General features: G+C 49.7%; 1 protein-coding gene across 3 annotated transcripts; it reads right to left on the reverse strand.

Annotated features, from left to right (window-relative positions):
* Positions 1–1,478: 1,478 nt before the first annotated feature.
* Positions 1,479–13,184, reverse strand: TRIM63 (tripartite motif containing 63). 3 transcript variants are annotated; one of them, XM_090268835.1, is made up of 9 exons: positions 12,881–13,184; positions 11,810–11,982; positions 9,169–9,337; positions 8,313–8,408; positions 6,905–7,138; positions 6,219–6,241; positions 5,454–5,578; positions 3,152–3,223; positions 1,479–2,067 (listed from the first exon to the last, which is right to left on the reverse strand). In XM_090268835.1, the coding sequence occupies exons 1-9, from the start codon at positions 13,037–13,039 to the stop codon at positions 2,057–2,059; spliced, it is 1,062 nt and encodes a 353-aa protein (XP_090124961.1). In that variant the 5' UTR covers positions 13,040–13,184; the 3' UTR covers positions 1,479–2,056. The 3 variants fall into 3 exon arrangements, with proteins under 3 accessions (XP_090124961.1, XP_090124960.1, XP_090124962.1); XM_090268834.1 differs by having other exon boundaries at positions 5,445–5,578; XM_090268836.1 differs by lacking the exon at positions 12,881–13,184 and adding an exon at positions 12,194–12,406 and having other exon boundaries at positions 5,445–5,578.
* Positions 13,185–17,963: the final 4,779 nt, after the last annotated feature.

Raw genomic sequence — 17,963 nt, forward strand, 5'->3', positions numbered from 1 at the left:
AGGAAAGGGTGAAGCCAAAGAACTTACATGCACGACCCATGGACATGAACTAAGGGGGGTGGGATCGCTGGAGGGAAGGCAGGTACTGGGCAGAGGGGAGCCAAGGGGAAAAGAAATTAGAACTATTGTAACAACATAGTCAATAAAATATACTTTAAAAATAAAGTTGTAATTCCAGATTGGTCCTGGGAGGAGGTTAGTGTAGCTTCCACTACTCCTCCACCATCTTGGATCTCCTATGTTCTCTAACTTAGTGAGTCAAAGAAGCCCAGCCTAAGCTCATTTTCTCACCTAGTATCCTAGGTCCTTCCTTGTTTCTCTGTCCCCAGCTTTAATAAACATCCTCTAAATAAGTAAATAACTAAATAAATGTGAGTTCCACAGAACACTAGTTCTAGAGGATGTCACATAAATGAATAAATTGGGAAATGTTGGATTAAATATTCAATCCACCAAAGAGCCTTAAAGATCAGGTAATATTCCAAATACCATAAATGTGATGGGCCAGTCATTGCTTAAAGTCAAATAGCCTTCTTTATAGCAGGACTACTCAGAGCCCTTAACTTGCTACTATGTTCTGAATGTCAAAAAGGTGAGGCAGACTCTGCAGTGTTCATCAAATTTATAAGTCCAAGGTGTCTCTGACCCAATTCACTCACTGTGCCCGATTCACTCAGTTTCATCTCTCTCCCAGCCCCTCGGCCCCTTGTTCATGGAAAGCGTTGGTGCTACTTTGGCCGTGGTCAGCACCTCATCCCGGAGCACTGGTGGCTACCTTGGCCTTCCCTGGAGTAAATGTGGACTCCAGCAGAGCATCCATTGTGCAGCTCCAGCACCCATGCCCAACCCACTGGACCGCAGAGGTTCTATTCCTCCAACCATGCACAGAGTCAACTGATGATGTGCCATCTAGCTTAACTCCCCTAGCTGCCTAGAGGGGCCAAGTGAGGCAACCTGGAAGTGTAAGGGAATTAGCACTCTGGGAGATAAACCTCAATCCTGAGACAGGAAAGGAAAGGAGCCAGCAGACAGAAAATTCTACCTTCTTCCTTCTGGTCTTTATGACCTGCTAGGAACATCTCACATGACTGAGCAAACAGCCCAGTCTCTGGTGAAGCTGTGGCCAGCTCAGTCATGCGACACTTTCTATGTGCTTCTCTCCTTTCCTGCCTTCCTTCCACTTTCTCTCACCTTGGCTGCCAACGGGGATTATTTAGGCTAAAACATTTAAGCTTTGCCTCTGGTTCTGTCTTCCAGAGCCAGAGAACAGGGCAATAAACCTGTTCCTTGAGGATCATCTCAGGGTCAGTTTTTTATGGAGCTCTCATTGGGAATGCTGATGTAAAAAGCTCTTCTTTGGTGGGACAGAAGTCCAGCCTTGCCATTGCTGTCTCCTGCCTGCCACATACTTTCTGTCAGGCTTCTGTCCATCCACTCCGAACTCTCCAGAAAAAAAGGCTGAGTGAAACCCCAACTCCTTCAGTAACAACAGGAAGACAGTGCTGTGCATTTATTAAAACAACATATAACACAAGCTCAGTTTCCATCCCCTACGTCAGGGATAGGTGCTGAAGTACAGTACATTATCCCTTCCAGGTCTGTGAGTGCTGCCCAGCCCTCCCAGCCAGGGAAAGGAGTGGGCAGCTGTATCAGCCTGGCTTCCTTCCCCTCTAATAATCGCCAGTCACACAATGACCAGGCATTATCATACAAAAGTTCCTTTACAAAAAGCACCAAATTGGCATACATATACAAGTATATACAAAAATCACATTTTAAAAATGTACAAAATACTCTTATTTTGCACCAATGTAGAAAAGTGTCCTGTGTGGTTGTTTCAAGCACATTTTCAATTCTGCTTCAGTGACTGCTGGACATAACAGTGGGGGTCCTACTCCTAGTCCTTGCTCTCTGAGCAGAGAGAAGACACACCTCCCCTTGGCCCCTCCAGGGGCCCCGACCCCTCCCACCCTGGGCCGGTCACCAAGGCAGCTGGGCCCATCCCCACCCTCCCCAGTCTCTCTGCATCTAGAGGGTCTCTTCCTCATCCATCTCCTTACTGGTGTCCTGAAAGAAAAAGACAAAGAAACACAAAATGAGACAGGGACTCAAGGGGATCCAGGGCTTACGAAACCGTAGTGACCATATGATTAAACTCCAATTCTTGCCTGGCTTCTTCCCTTTTAAACCAAAGTAGAATTTAGTTGCCAAAACAAAATTGGATTGCACTCCCAATACAGAACTCCAAAAAACTCCTTTGTATTTCTCAACTGGATTGGAATTTAGTTCCAATAATAACTTGGCTTTTAAAACAATATTAGCAAACATATGCTAATTAGCAAACACGTCCTTCCTATGTACCAGACACTGTTAAAAGATTCTCTAATGTACTCTCCATTATAATCTTTTGGAGTCAGTAAGTACTATTATGCCCCCATGGATAGATGGGGTAGCCCAAGACTCAGAATGTGAACTGCCCAAGGTCATACTGCCAGTCTGTGATAAAGCTGTGCTATAGTGTGCCAGGTTGGCAAACTCAGATGCCCTACAGGGGCCAGCAGATGACAAAAATGAGGAGAGCAGGAAGGCTGACAGTGGTGGGTCTGGGCAAGCTGGCAAGGGTATGTCTCATGCAGGGGGGACAGCCACTGGCCAGTGCCAAGTCTCTGGGACCAGAGAGATGGACAAGCCAACATTGTTAGCTTTTTCAAAATTTTTACAAGAAGGTGAAAATCCAGATTCTTAGTTGAAGTCTCCTTTTAAAAAATCCTTTTAAAAATCTCCTAATTTTTTAAATGTTGGCAACTGATTTAAAAAAATTTTAAACATTGTGTTGGCCAAACAAAACACCTCAGTGGATGGAGCTTGGCTCTTGAGGACTCTGTCTTTCACGTCTGTTATGCTGTGTTATTTCCATATAGATACTGGTCATTTAGGATAAAAATGGGAGCTTCTTATTATGAATAGTTTGGGTTTTATTTTTTCTCTAAGGGCAAAGGGAGCAGGACTTTACATTTCAAAAGTTTACACATATTAGGACCGTCAGCACATATTGGCATTGTCCCCAATGTCCAACACAGCACTTTGCACAGTCAGCAGCTCATGCTTTTGAATGAATGAATGAATGAATGGAGGTAGATGGGTTTCTTACCTTCTTCCTTCCCCTCTGTGGACTCTTCCTCTTCCTGATGTTCTTCTTCAGTGAACTCCTCCTCTTCCTCATCTGTGTGTGACAAAGAACAATAGTGTTAGGATAGGCTGGTTTCTCAGAGCTGCTGCTCAAAGGGGAACCAGGTTGGGGACAACACAGATCCCAATCCCTTCTGACGCTCAGTTAGAGTCAACAGGCCATGCAATGACTTCAAGTGGCCCAGGAGGTAATGGGCTTGCCCAACCTAAGCTGTGCCGAGGTGGGTTTCCTCCTTTCTCCTCCCTCCCCTTCCATCAGCCCAAGGTGGGGAGAGGTTCAGGAGGCTCCTTTGTTCCACTAGCTGCAGCTGCTTCTATCACCTGATCTGCCTGTGACCAGAGGGGACTTTGATAGGCACACTGTACTTCTGCATACCTCCCAGTTAGACAGATAACATCACCTGTGGAGACATGACAAGAACGCTTTGATTCTCAGCAATCAGAGTCCTTGTCAAGAAGGAATTTGCCCAGCCTTTGAAATCTGCTTGCCTAGCACTCACTCCCTGTCCACTTTTCCTTGTTCCTCAGCCTACAGATGGGTGGGGAGGGGGCGAGGACACTTCTGGGCCACCTGCTCCGTGGCTCTCTGAAGCTGAACCCCAGACAGACTGTGAGCGAGTTGTAACCTGTGTCCTCACTTTCCCACCCTGAGATATCACCTTCAAGCTCTGCTAACAAGGAACATGCCCATTGTCCACCCCCTCTCCAGAGCTGCTTTCCTCAGTCCTTTGTGGCCTTGTGGGGGTCACCAGAGTCAGAGCATTTGTCCGGAGTGTCTAGGAAGAGGCCTGAAAGAGTGAATGCCTCCAAAACAGCAGCCAAATTTCCAGCCACCTGCCAGGAATCTCGGCATAATCCAGGGAGTTGGGCCGCTGTTCTCACATTCACTCCTCAGAGCCGCATTTGCTGAGGACCTACTATGTGGACATGCATCATCTCATAGAAGCCTCACCAGGTGGCCCTTGGTGGCATCCACATGGGCTACTAACTAGCTGGCCTCCAGGAAACCCCTCATCGTCCCTTGGCTTTATTTTCTCAACTACAAAATGGAGATGACAACAGAAACTACCTCCTGAAGTTGTATTAAATGACAGAATTTATGCCATGGGCTTAGGGCCTGGGACATAGAAAGCGCCTAATGAATTGTACTGTGGCTGTCGGTGCGGTTCTCTCCCCATTTTCCTCCGAGGACACGAAGGCGGAGGGAGATTACGGAAGGCAGCGCAGGTCTTCGCAATGCCCTGCTGCTGGTATAGTCGGACCCGTTCTTGAATATCTGAGCTTCAGGAGGGTGGCTCTGGGACAGGTGACCTACAGTGACCGCTCTACCCAATCTGCCAGCATCTCAGCTTTGGAATGCATTTTGTCCTCACCCACAAGTGGGGTACACCTGGTGCTCTGAGAGGAGATGTAACACCAGATTCCGCAAGCCTGCAGGCGAGCCAGCTTCCTCATGCCAGCCCTTGCACGGTTCTTTCCTAACCCTGCACCCCCTTCTCTGTCCTGTTCCTTGAAGCATCACCTATCAGAACAACGCAACATTCAGCAAAATTGGAGCTACCCTCTCTCTCTTTCTCCGTTGCTCAACAGCTACCTTTCAACCGTGACCTTGAGCAAATTATTTACATCTTTGCTCTTCATGGGGTTTCCTCATTTTCCCTTATTATTTTCCTCTTATTACTGTTGTGGTTACATTGTTACAATTATTATAGGTACTCTGTGGAAGAGTAACTATAAACAGAAATGAGGATATGGCATAGATAAATTAAGGTACCTGAGTATCATAGATGGTAGCATGAAAAAGCTGAAGCTCAGACTAGCTTTAGGCACTAATTAGTGTGTGTCTATGTTCTACAAACTCTTCTGTGTCAGTATCTCAGTTGCTGCAACAGCACCCTGAGGTAGTCATTATGAGCAGGCCCACTCTTAATTTTTAAAGTTAGAAAAATGAAGCTCAGAGAGGTGGGAGGGAGTTCACCAGAGATTACACAGATAACCAATGGCAGCCCCAGATTCAAACTTGGGTCTGCCTGTCTCCAGACGCTGTGTGCTTCCTACAGCCCAAGACACCTCCCTACAGTGATAATTTATTGAGCAACAATTATGTACCAAGCACTGTGCTCGGCACTGGGCTAATCCAGAAGTTGGCTGATATCCGGGCATCTTTGCTAGTGTATCTGCCTCCACATGGGGCTCTGTGGGAGGGAAGCAGGTTTCCAGGGATGAGCAGGGAAAGAGACAAGTGGCACCGCTACCTCCTTTACCTGTCCCAAAGTCGATGGTCCTCAGGGTGTCCGCTATATGCTCTAAATCCAAAGTAAAGTAGTCCATGTTTTCAAAGCCCTGCTCTGTCTTCCCCAGCTGGCAACCCTTGGAAGCTTCCACAATGCTGTGGGGGTGGGGGAGGGGAGAGATATCCAGGGCTTAGTGCAGGGAAGCGGTGGTTTAGCTCCAATTCACACCAGTCCTCATGCCTGTGCCCCCACCCAGGCCTTGCACCTAGAGCAGTGGTTCTCAACCTTCCTAATGCCGCGACCCTTTAATACAGTTCCTCATGTTGTGGTGACCCCCAACCATAAAGTTAGTTTTGTTGCTACTTCATAACTGTAATTTTGCTACTGTTATGAACCGTAATGTAAATATCTGATAAGCAGGATGTATTTTCATTGTTAGAAATTGAACATAATTAAAGCGTAGTGATCAATCACAAAAACAATATGTAATTATATATGTGTTTTCCGATGGTCTTAGGCGACCCCTGTGAAAGGGTCGTTTGACCCCCAAAGGGGTCGCGACCCACAGGTTGAGAACCGCTGACCTAGAGGCTCCCCCTGGAGGAGGGGGTTACTTCCTCTCCAGTCACATGCAAGCACTGGTCCAAGAAAGCAGGGGTGATAAAAAGGCCGTGAAAGCCAGCCTGGGATGAGACCCTCCCAGCAGCCCTCATGTAAAGGAGGAGGCCCACCGGACAGAGTCAGAGACCCTGGTAGGAGCTAGGGCCTCGGTCACGGCCCTGGGGAGACACTGACCTTTTGATGAGTTGCTTGGCATTCTGGGGGGGAGAGAGAGCAAAGGGTTAGGATTGCATTCGGGGTGGCCTCAGGAAATCAGCAAAGCCAGTGACTGGGTGCTACAGATGGGCCCTTGGTGCCATTCCCTAGCCCAGTTATGACCTGCTCCCCACCCTGAACTGAACAGAACTTGGATCTTTTCCCTCTGTCCATGGTCGGCACAGGTCTTGGTGATCACTTTAGGCCCCTCCCATTGTCCTGGCAGCAAGCTTAGATTTTAAGGATATCAATCTAAACACCTTAAACCCTGGACTCTCCAAGATGGGAATCTTATCCTCATCACTTCTTTATATCTAATGTCTGGCACAAAGCCTGGCCTACAGCAGGTGCTTAGGAAGTTTTTAAGGAACTGAACTGTGGAATCTTATAGCTGATCCCTTTCTGTCTCCCCCAACTAGCTCTTCTAGGGCAAGATACATCTCTGTATCTGCACCTCAGTGGCTGACCTAAACTAGGTGCTCAATTAATAGGTTTAGGCAGGGATTGTTTCATACCCATTTTACAGATGAGGAAAATGAGCCTCAGGGAGGTTTAAATGACTTGCCCAAGGGCATATGGGTGGTCACAGGAGGAGCATGACTTGAACCTTACTCAGAGCTATTGAGTTGAAGGGACTCTGCCCACACCTTCCTAGTCCTGCTCACCAAGAGGAAGATGGCTCCACCAGGCTCGTCCAGAGACTGGATGGCTGTCTCCACCAGCTTAATGGACTTGTCCAGCTGCTCCCGGTACTGCTGTGTGAGAGCCTCAATGAAGCTGAGTTTCTCCTCCTGCTCTCGTGTGATCTGCTGTAGCAACTCGCTCTTCTTCTCATCTAGGATGGCATACAGCACGTCAAACTGCCGGCTCAGCTGTTCCTTCGCCTGGTGACTGTTCTCCTGGGGACAGAAATCTCGGAGTCACGTCCTGTGGGCTTCTCCCTATCCCCAACACTTCCTTTCTGGGATGGGTATGCTAGGAACAAGGAGTCTAAAGCTGGAAGAGGTCTTACTACACCCTCATTTTACACAAGATAAAACGAAGGCTTAGCAGGAAGAAAACACTTGCGAAGTTTTCATAGCTACTCAGTACTCGTTTGGAGTCTGGTGTCATGCAGAAAGCAACTCCCTTCCTCAAAAAATAGAGACTCTAGCTTCAGATGAAATCATATATTCTGAACCTCCTGTGTATCCCCAAGTCACAGTCTTCCCCCCATTTTAGGACCAAGACTGGATTCAAGAAGCTCGGCATCATTTGGTCCTAGAAGAGGTGGAGAAGCAGCTCCTTCCCTAGTAACTTAATGAAGTCCCCTTGTCTTCAACGCAGATGCTACATCTTAGTTCCCTATCTGTAAAATGGATACAATAATAGCATCTCATCAGACCAGCGCTCTGACAGCATCTCTCAGTCTGGGAGCCCACAAGGGTGCTAACAATGTCCCCATCCTTCCTTTGAACCTACCTCTTACACCCTCTTTGTCTGCCAGCAATACGATGATGCCTTTCCCCACCTCATCTCCGGGGATCCATCCCAAGTCAAGAGAGAAAATCATGGGTGCTTTTGCAGAAATAAAGAAGTTTCCTTCTGCCTCTACAGTCCTGCTACTCAAAGTGTGGTCCATGGACCAGCAACTTGGGCCAACCCCAAGAATTTCAAACCTCATTTTAGACATCTTAAACCAGAACTTGAATTTTAACAAGACCCCTGGGTGACTTGTATGCACTTCAAGGTTTGAAGCCTTGGTCTACAGCACATAGAGAACAACGGTCTAAAAAACCACCTATGCTTTTTTTTAAACTGGGAATTTTTGCTGGGGCGGGGGGGTCTGCCTTTGTTCACCACCCCATCCCCAGAGCCTTTGGCAGGGCCGGACACGCAGCTGTGCTCAAGAAACACCTGCTGAATGAGGGGATGAAAGGATTAGTCAGTCCGTCCCTCCCCACCATCCCTGCTTGTACACCCCAGGCTGCAGGCCCCAACGTTGAGTCATAACCCATGGGAGAGCCTTCATCCCACAGATCAGGCTGCACTGGAGGCTTCAAACCCCCAGGCAGAGCTGTTTTGTTCCCTCACCTTGGTCACTCGACTGGAGTCCTCCAGCTGAGTGATGATGGTCTGCATGCGGTCGTTCCCCGCCACCAGCATGGAGATACAGTTACTCAGTTCAGTCTAGATGGGAGGAGAGGGTGGGGGATCAGGAGAGGAGAGGACAGAAGTAGTCTCAGGGCCTGCCCTCTTGGGAGCTGGCAGCAAAATGGCACCCTCACTTCCCTCTCTGCTAAAAAGAGCCTCCAGTGGCTGTCTGGCCCCTCTTTAGGAGGTACAGCTGAGGTCCAGAGCAGAGACTATCAGAGAGATACTGTTCCTTTTGTTTAACAGATGCAGCACAGAGAGGGGAAGTGAGCTGCCCAAAATACACAGCAAGGTACTAGTAGAGGAGGGGCTTGTTTCTAAAAAAGAAGGGATGAAGAGAAGAAATCGTTGGGAATTCTAAGAACTCAAGAGAAGGGTGGGAGTGGGGAGGAAAGAGTATGGAAACAGAAGCCACAGATCACTGCACAGACAGGATAGCGGGTCACCCCGAGGTCCAGGGGGAGACAGGTGACCAGCACAGGAAGAGGTATCTGGGGTCCAAAGCACACTGGGATGTAGAAGTCATGGCCTGAGAGGGCCCCTGGTGGCCTGGCCCTGGGGTCTGGCCTCTCCCCTGTGGCCACACCCAGGTGCTCTCAAGTGGCTCTAAGTATAACCCATGAGCTCAGCCACCTCCCTCAGGAAGGCAAGGACTGTTGTCCCTGCAGCCTGGGAAGTCCCTCTGGAGGGACCATTACTGAAAGACTGGCTCAGCAGATCTCCAGGGATCAAATCCGAATCCTGAATCATCGGGCTGTGCCCAAAGGCTGTGGGAGGATGTGGCTTGGGCCAGTACCTTTTGTCCTTGGAAGACACTCTGCAGTGGGGCCACCTCGCAGGCCTTGTGGGCCCCAAACACCTTGCACATGGAGCATGTGGGCATCTCACATGTGAGGCAGTAGATGTTGATTTTCTCGTCTTCATGCTCCTTGCACATGGGGTGCCTGCCCTCCTGCAGGGGCCTACTGAAGTGGAAGAGTCACAAGTCACAAGGTGGGGTCTCCTCACCCAGCCCCAGTCACAGTGCCCCCCAACCCCAGGTCTATGACGCAAGTTCTCAGTGGTTGGATGTCCTAATTCTTTTCTTTATCCTCTGGGGAACCAGTACCAGGGAAGTCAATGACACCGCAATACTAGGACTCAAACTCTGGTGATGGAGTTGGCCTGGACATGGGAAGGGTGGTAGAATCCCGGAGTCAGATTTGGAGACATTTTCAAGAAGAAAAAGCTGGGCCCCAGAAAGGTGCATTGACTTGCCCAAGGTCACCCAGCAAGTCAGGGCATGGGGCTGCTCAAGTTCATTTGCTCTAATTATAGTCACCACAACTCTCGGTTCCTGCAGGCTGGGCTCTAAGTGAAGCAATTTATACTCATGGCCTCATTGAAGTCTATATTTAATCCACCAGACTGTAACCTCCATCGGAGCAGGGAAACTTGCCCATTCCCTTCACTCCTGAACCTGCAGTGTACAGTGCCTCCCACAGAGGAGGTGGTAAGTTAATACAGGTAGAAAGGATAAATCAGCAAGCGTGCCAGGAGGGTGCCCCGAGGCTCAGAGGAGGAAGCAGTGTGTGTGCCCCAAGTCACACGGCTAGTGCACGGGCAGCCTCCTCAGGACTGTCCAGCAGCCCAGCACGAGCCTTGACTTCTAGTCCAGAGATTGTTTCCAGGGTCTAGTCTCTTCCTTCTCTTTCTTCCCAAACACTCATCCTTAGAATGTCTTTCTCCCTTTGTGTCTCTCTCCAGTTAGGGGCTCTGGCAGGTTATCTGTGTTCTCTCAGAAAATTGGTTGCCTTCTATCTAAGATTCATCTGGGGGGGGGGGCAGTCTAGGTCTTACCTTCCCTAGCTAGCCTACACACTCATTTAGTTAACACCATGTCTACCCTACCTCTGATTTCCCAGCGCCTAACACAGCAGGCTACCCCCCAGCCCAGGCTTCTGCATCCGGGTTTGAATCCAGATTGTTCTGCACTTATTCATTCTGTGACCTTGGGCAAGTGCTTTCACCTGTCTGAGCTTTGGTTTTCCTCCCAGAGCTTCTGCAATCACTGTCTGTAGTGACAGTGTAGTGCCTGGCACAGGGCAGACCATCGCTAAGGGCAGCTATCATTGTCATCCAACTCTGCAGAAAGGCCTCGAAGGTTCAAACACAATATGGTCTTCATAGGTAGACACTGGGTGGGCTAATATTCCGGTGCAATGTTGATTGTATTATGATTAGAATGATCAAAAATATATTTGCATTTTTGTAGTGTTGAATCCTAGCAACACGAGGGGCAATAGCAGTCAGAAGTGTTCATCCTGGAGTCAGTCAGACTCCACCTGCAAGCTGAGTGGCCTTGGGCAACCCTCTGGCCCTCTCTGAGCCTTATAGTTGTAAAATGAGGGGAAGAATGTCTTATAGGATTACTGTGAGAATTAAATAAGGATAACTCGTGGAAAATACTTAGCACAGCAGGTGCTCAATAAATATTTGATATTTTTTAACATTCCCCATTAAAATCCTATACGGTCACAAAAACAAATCTTACTGTCCCCTCTGCAAGCTGGGGAAATGAAGGCTCAAAAATTTATGCAGGATCCTACAATGTGTTAGTAAGAGTCAGACTAGCAAACACAGTTCCCAGGCCTGGGCTTTTTCTCGCTAGGACTGGTCTGTCACCTTTCCTTGGGCAGAACACAGCCTACAGGCTGGCACTTGGGTGACAGTTTGGGACCATAAGAACTGTGATGTCAGCAACCTTTAAGTCTTGTCAGGACGTCCTGATTTGTAAAGATCTCCCTGGCAGCTGCATCTCTCTCCAGTGAGGCCTAGCACTGCACAGCCTCTGCCACTCACAAATCCTGCCCGAGACAGAGCTGCTCTTCTACAATCAGGGAGACGTGGGGCTCCATTGACAGGGCCCACTCCCAGCTCTTCCACTTCCCAACGGGGCAACCTTGAGCAACTGATTTTACCTCTTTGAGCTTCAGCTTCCTTATCTGTGAAGTGGGGCTGATAACCACGCCTGATTTACAGGGTTGTGGTGAAGCAGCAGGAGAAAGCACTCCCAGTGCCCGGTCGGTACTAGGCCCCCCTTAGCTGTTGCTATCACTGTCGAGAAACTGGCTCTGTTCTCACTGGGCACTTTCTCGGCTTATCTGGGCCACTTAGCTGCCCCCAGTGCTTCTCTGTCCCTGTCACATCTTGTCTTTCCTCTGGTTCCTATCTCAGTGTCTTTCAGTCGCTGAGTGACACAGAGAATCAGGGGTGGGGGATAGAGTGAGCCCCTGTCCCTGCCTGAGGAAGAGGGGCATGGCTCTCTGGACTGGCTAGTGGGGCTCATCCAGCGAGGGGAGGGATCCCAAGCAGCTGAAGGAGGAAGGAGCCTGGGAGAGCTGGGCGCAGGACGGCTGAGGAGGGAGGATGGGCTCCCAGCAGCCAGGAGGACTGACCTTGAGCACTCCTGCTTGTAGATGTCAATGATGTTCTCCACCAGCAGATTCCTCTGCAGGCCGTACACTCCGTGACGGTCCATGATCACCTCATGGCGGCAGGAGGGGCAGCGGAAACGGCCTCCAGACATGGACATCGAGCTGCCCCGGTTGGTCCAGTAGGGATTTGCGGCCTGTGGGCGTCAAGGGCAGAGGTGAGGCCTGGGCTCCCTCCTCAGCCCCTGCCCTTTCTAATCTCTATTTATCTTCCTTCCTGCTTACCCCAACCATGCTTGTCAAACCACATGACCTGAGCGCCCCCCCCCCCCCCCCCCCCCCGTCTTGAGATGAGAGGCAGCTCACTAACACAGGGAGCACCTGAGAAGCACTAAGCAATCAACAGACCTGGAGTTCAAGTCACAGTTGTTCTCTGAGTGACTCTGGGCAAGTAACCTTATCCCTTCAAGCCTCAGTTTGCCCATCCGACAAATGGGTGCTATAATTAGAGCCAGCAACTAGGGCTGCTACTTTAAAGATAAAATAGTGAGAGAACATTTTGTAAAGCGAGTCTGGGAAACCTTGAGTCCTGCTTCCCAGGCAGGACATCTACTCTCATGTCTTTCTTAGCAGATGAAGCCCCTCTGGCCCTATAGTTAAGGCAACAGCCTCGAATGGGGAGGTGCCCCACTGCCCAGTGCCTCCCACCCTCCCTCCTGCTAAAGCTCTGGGCCCCCTGCCACCAGGGAGCTGGCTCCAGCCCCAGGGGTCTGGTTTCTCTCTCCTCTCCCCCTGCCTGCCCGACTTATCACTTGAGGCATTTGACTCCTGATTGAAGAGTCAACTGCGGAGCCCAGGGCAGAGGTGGCCAGTGGCAGAGCTGCCACAGGGTGGGGAGGGGAAGCATGCGTCATAGAAAAGGAACTAGGCAGCCAGAGCCGCTGCCCAGCCCCCCTCAGCCCAGACCAGAGGCCTTTGTGGGGGAAGAACCGGCCCCAGTTTAGAAGGGTCTTGGGCTAAAAGAGAAGCGCCTTCATCCCAGGAAAGCTGAGCAGCCCCCGGAGCCCCCAGGACCAGGCCATGCCCAGCACCGACCTGGAAGATGTCATTGGCGCACTTCCGGCAGAGGTTGTGCTGACACGGCAAGATGACCACCGGCTTGGTAAACATTTCCAGGCAGATGGGACAGATCAGCTGCTTCTCCAAGTTCTCCAGGGGGTTCCCATCCTGGATCAGGCCTGATTTGTAATCCATACTGTCGGGAGGTGTGGGGCCCACCTGGCTGCCTCCTTTTCCTGCCTCGCTCTAAGCAGGCCTGGGATTTTGCCTTTGTCACAAAACACCTGCCCGGAGCCTCTTGGCCTTCTTCTCTTGGTGCCTGAATTCTCTCTTGGTCTGAGGCCCCTCTGATATTTATAGCTGGACCCCAGTCACATGAGCCCCAGGAGGGGACCAGCTGAGCATTCCGGTGCCAGCGCGGCTGGCAGGGCTTGAGTTTCCTCCCAGCCTGCAAGACTGGCCTCTCACATCACATGTGGGGATGAGCAATCACTGCCCTCCTGGGACGGGGGTCGTAAACAAGAACAGCCTGGCCTGTTCCTGGGCAGACTTGGGGGAGGACTAGGTACCCAGAGTTTCCTCCAGAAATTAGTCTCCCACAGCAGGCTGATGAGCCAGGGACAGGACCCAGGGAATGGGCCATGGGGATGTTGGGGGTTAAGTGCCCCTCACCAACCACAATCAGGTCCATCCCTCCTCTGGAGTCCCAGGCAGCTCCCAAGATGAGGAGTCAGGGCCGCCCCTCTCTCGGAGTCCATCCTTCTGCCTCAGACCTGAGCCCAGCATGTTGCTGAAGACCTTGACACACCTTCCCACCCTGGCTAACCTGTCCCCCATCCCATGACCACTAATGCCACTTTAATGCTGAAAGGGCTCCCTTAAAATGTAGTCCAGTTTCCTCGTTTTATAGATTCTGACACTGGGATCAAATAAGGACCTTATTCAAAGTCAAGGAAAATTAAGAGGCAAAGCTGGAATCACATTCATTCATGATATATTTTTCTGAGTACTAACTCTATACATCAGGCATCAAGGTTACAGACAGGTGAGTAACACTTTTCCCTGCCCTGAGATGCTCACAGCCTAGGAATGGAGACAGACAGAAATAACGAAGCCCTACCTACTCACACTTAGAACTTATCCATACGCTGTCCTCTGCTCTCTGCACCAACTTAAATTTTTCTCCATGTCCTTCTGGACATCTTCCATGTTGGCAGCTAGAAGTCATTAGAGCAGCAATTCCAGGGGCTGCTTTTAAGGTAGAATCTCACGCAAAAGTATGTTAGTCAGGGCCACCAGGTATAAGGTGCTGGGGTGAGAATGGGAGCAGTGACATGAGGCCTCAGGATGAGCCTGAGAGGGTGTAGGACATACAGGAGTGCCCAGAGTCTCATGAAAGAGGGACGGTGGGAGAGGAGGTTTGATCTCCTCAGCCTGGAGAGGAGTTGATGGTTGGAGCCCTGAGACAAGACCCAGTGAGTAGTGAGGGCAAAGGAGCCAACCTTGGGAAGGGGAGGAAGGAGGAGAAGAGGGGGACAAGTCAGAGAAAGAGGAGGGGACCTAGAAGACAAGGGGCTGGGAAAATTTAGGGAGAGGCTGGCCTCCCAAAATGTGAATGGCTAGTTTTGGCTGAGGACTTACTACGTGCCAGACACTGTGCTAAGAACTTTGTATGTATCATTTCACTTCATCTCAACAATGAAAAAAACTATTATATCCCTGAAAAGGGTTCCTGGACCCAATTCCAACATGGGGGGATGGTGGCCCCCTATACTAGCAAACAATTCTAAAACACCAGCAGTGTGCCCAAGAATTCAGCTCAATTCTGACGTGATCTACCCAGTTAAGGGTTCAGTCCCACAAAACCACCCTCTCTTTCACATACCAGCCACAAGCCCGGGCTCTTACCTGTGCTTCTGAGCGACTGGCTACAGACTGGAGGTTCCCAGGACACCCTCAATTAATTTATTAGAGAGGACCACAGAAATTAGAGGAAGATTTCTCTAGGTCAAGGGTTTATTATAAAAGGATGAAATTCAGGAGCAGCCAGAGGGAAGAGATGCAGAAGGCAAGGTGTGTAGGAAGGGGTACCACTCTCCCAGGACCGCCCCATGTTCATAAACCCGGAAGTTCTCCAAACCCCGTTCCTCTTGGCGTATGGACGCCTTAGTACATGAGCCTGATTGATTAAGTCATTAACTTTCGGTGACTGATTCAACCTCCAGCCCCTCTCCCCAGCCCAGAGTGAGAGACAGAAAGGACTGAAGTTCCAACTCTAATCACATGGTGGGTTCTCCTGGCAGCCAGCCCCCCATCCTTTGGTGCTTCCAAGTCGCCTCATTCACATAACAAAAGACACCCTCATCTCTCTCTGCACTTAGGAACTCGAAGGGTTTAAGGAGCTGTGAGCCAGAAACTGGGTGAAGAACAAATACATATTTTTTTATTGTAAACCTGAGGAAAGAAACTCAGGCATAGAAAAGCAAATACCTTGTATGAGGTCACACAGCTTGCAAGAGATGGCTGGAGAACACGAACCCAGAAATGTTTGACTCAGGAGTCCTAGTTCCTCATGTCTCTACTGAACTGTATAGGTCAACAGTGCCAGGCCAGGAAGATGAGGGGTAAAGGAGGCCATCCCTTCTTGCTTGCTCACAGGACCTCAGTTTTCTTCAGTCTTGCAACCAAGACAGGACAAATTTGAGGAAGAAATCAGCCCCTGAGAAAGACCAAGAGGGACTAGAGAAAGCACTGGGGTCACTGTGCTGCCAGGTTACCCACTGCTGGAACTGCCAGGCTCTTAACTATTTAAGATGTAAGTTAACAAATATCAGAGTGTAATTATTCTGTTACTTGCAGCAGAGACCACGCTGTACATTCATAATCCCAACTTCTATATGCTAACGATCCTCAAATCCCAAATTCCCGTTCTTTCCCTTAAACTGAATATTTGCTGGAGCTCTCTACTGAGATGCACCTCATATTTATCGTACCCCAAACAGAACACAGCAGCCCCCCTCACAGTGAGTTCCTCCTTCCCTGTTCCTTGTTTCATGCCTCAGTGAGCAGCTCTGCCATCCACCCATTTGCACAGACCAGAGGGCTGACAGCCACCCCGGGCTCCCCCTTTCTCCCACTGCACACCCAGTCGGTCTCCCCCTCCAGCCGGGGTCTATCTTTGTGTCTCACTTGTCACCCCCCTATCTGTGAGTCTGACTCTCCCTCTGGACTTTGAAGACTCTAAGGGCAAAGACTATCTATCTCTTTACCTCCAGTGCCTGGCACATAGTAGACACTTAACAAATGTTTCTTAAATGAGTGAACAAATGAATGTGTGAATTAAACAAGGGAGCAGCAGGGTCACTGTCAGACGTGGGGGAGATCAAGGTACTTGACCAAGTTCCTTTTTCCTTTTTCTTTTTGTGTCTGAGAGGGTGCAGTCAGTGGGGAGAAAGTACTCAAAAACTGGGGAGCGGGTGATGGAGTAAATTCTGAAGTGCTGGGAAGGAGAGGGACAATCTGACTGCTGAGATGGGAGGATAAAAGAGAGGAAAAGAAAGAGGTGAGAATCAGAGGTGCTGGACAGTTGAGAGAAAGGCTCACGTAAGGATGAACCCAGTCAAGGGAGCTGAGGTCAAGTTTGGAGGCAGAAGCAGGGAGCAGGGCAGCACCAGTGGGTGGTGGAAAGCGTTTGGACCAGAAAGTGTGAAACACGGAGGAAGTGCCCTAGAGAGAGGTGAAAGCTGCCTGGAAGCAGAAGCGCCTCACTGATGTTTCCGAACACGCATTGCCATTTGTGAGGAGCCATTCACATGATTCTGTTGACTTTCTCCAGCCACACTTGGCAGTCCAGGTGCAAAAGCCGAGCAAATGGACAGTGGGATCAACTCCAGCCTGGGAGTTGGCAAGGCCAGCACTGCTGAAAGTCAAGGGGTGGGGAAGGGAAGTTCCCATATGGGCCACGCTGGACATCAACACATGTCCTGTCATTTCATCCTCACAACAGTCCTGCAAGGGAGGTATTATGATCTTTGTTTTTCCCAGGAGGAAATGAGATTCAGAGAGTCAATGGCCTGGCCCAAGTCACAAGTGGCAGAGCCGAGCTGGGGTTCATATCCAAGGCAGCCTGCCTCCTAAACCTGTGCTCCTCACACTGAAGCATTTATTGACTGCTTATTGAATACCAGGCACTGTGCTAAGCCCTTTCCACTTGATGGGTTCTCAAAGTAACTCAGGAAGAGAAGCGTAATGATTTTCCCTGCTTTGCAGCTGAGCTACAGAGGCTCAGAGAGGTTAAGTCACGTGGCCAAACAACCCCAGCCACTCAAGGACTAGAAGCACCACAGGTCTCTTCCCTCTGTCCCCAGGTCCAGACAATTATTGTGGGCAGATACAGGGGCTCTGGGGAGTGGATGGCCTTAGAGAAAGGGACTGTCCCAGGGAACATGGGGTGTCAGTAGGGTCTGGAGGAGGCTCTACACTGAAGATCTTGAAATAAAGTATTGAAAGTGCTTTATAGACTGAGATGTAATAAACCATTACTATAGGGCCCCGAGAATGCAGAGAAACAAAGAGGCTGCCCAGGCTCTGATAAATCCAAGTTCAAGTTTAGGCTTCTCTACATATCAGCTCTATCACCTTGGGAAGGTTACCTAATCACTATGTCTCAGTTTCCCCATCTCTAAAATGAGAATTGGCTAGAGTAATGATATCTCTGGGCCCTTCTAGCCCTGAGAGTCTTGGGTTTTGAGTGACTGTCCTCAACACTCTATACTTTGCTAAAAACTGATGATGTAGAGGTGGGAGTCCATTTGTCCAGGCACATGGCACATATCTGACACATGACAGACACTCAGCACACATTGTTGTTAATACTTTCACAGGGGAATAACAGTGGCTGGCATTTATTCAACAGTTGCTACAGATAACCCCATGGCCTGTATATTAGCTCTTGCTGCATAACAGATTTTCCCAAAACTTAGCAGCTTAAAAATATAATAAACATTTATTATCTCACACCATTTCTGTGGGTCAGCAATTCAAGAGCATCTGAGCTAGGTGCTTCAGCTCGGTGTCTGTCTCTGAGGAGGTTAAAGTGAAGATGCTGCCTGGGGCTGCA

Source organism: Furipterus horrens, unplaced genomic scaffold, assembly GCF_987537825.1.
Source record: "Furipterus horrens unplaced genomic scaffold, mFurHor1.1.pri manual_scaffold_3, whole genome shotgun sequence".
NCBI lineage: Eukaryota > Metazoa > Chordata > Mammalia > Chiroptera > Furipteridae > Furipterus > Furipterus horrens.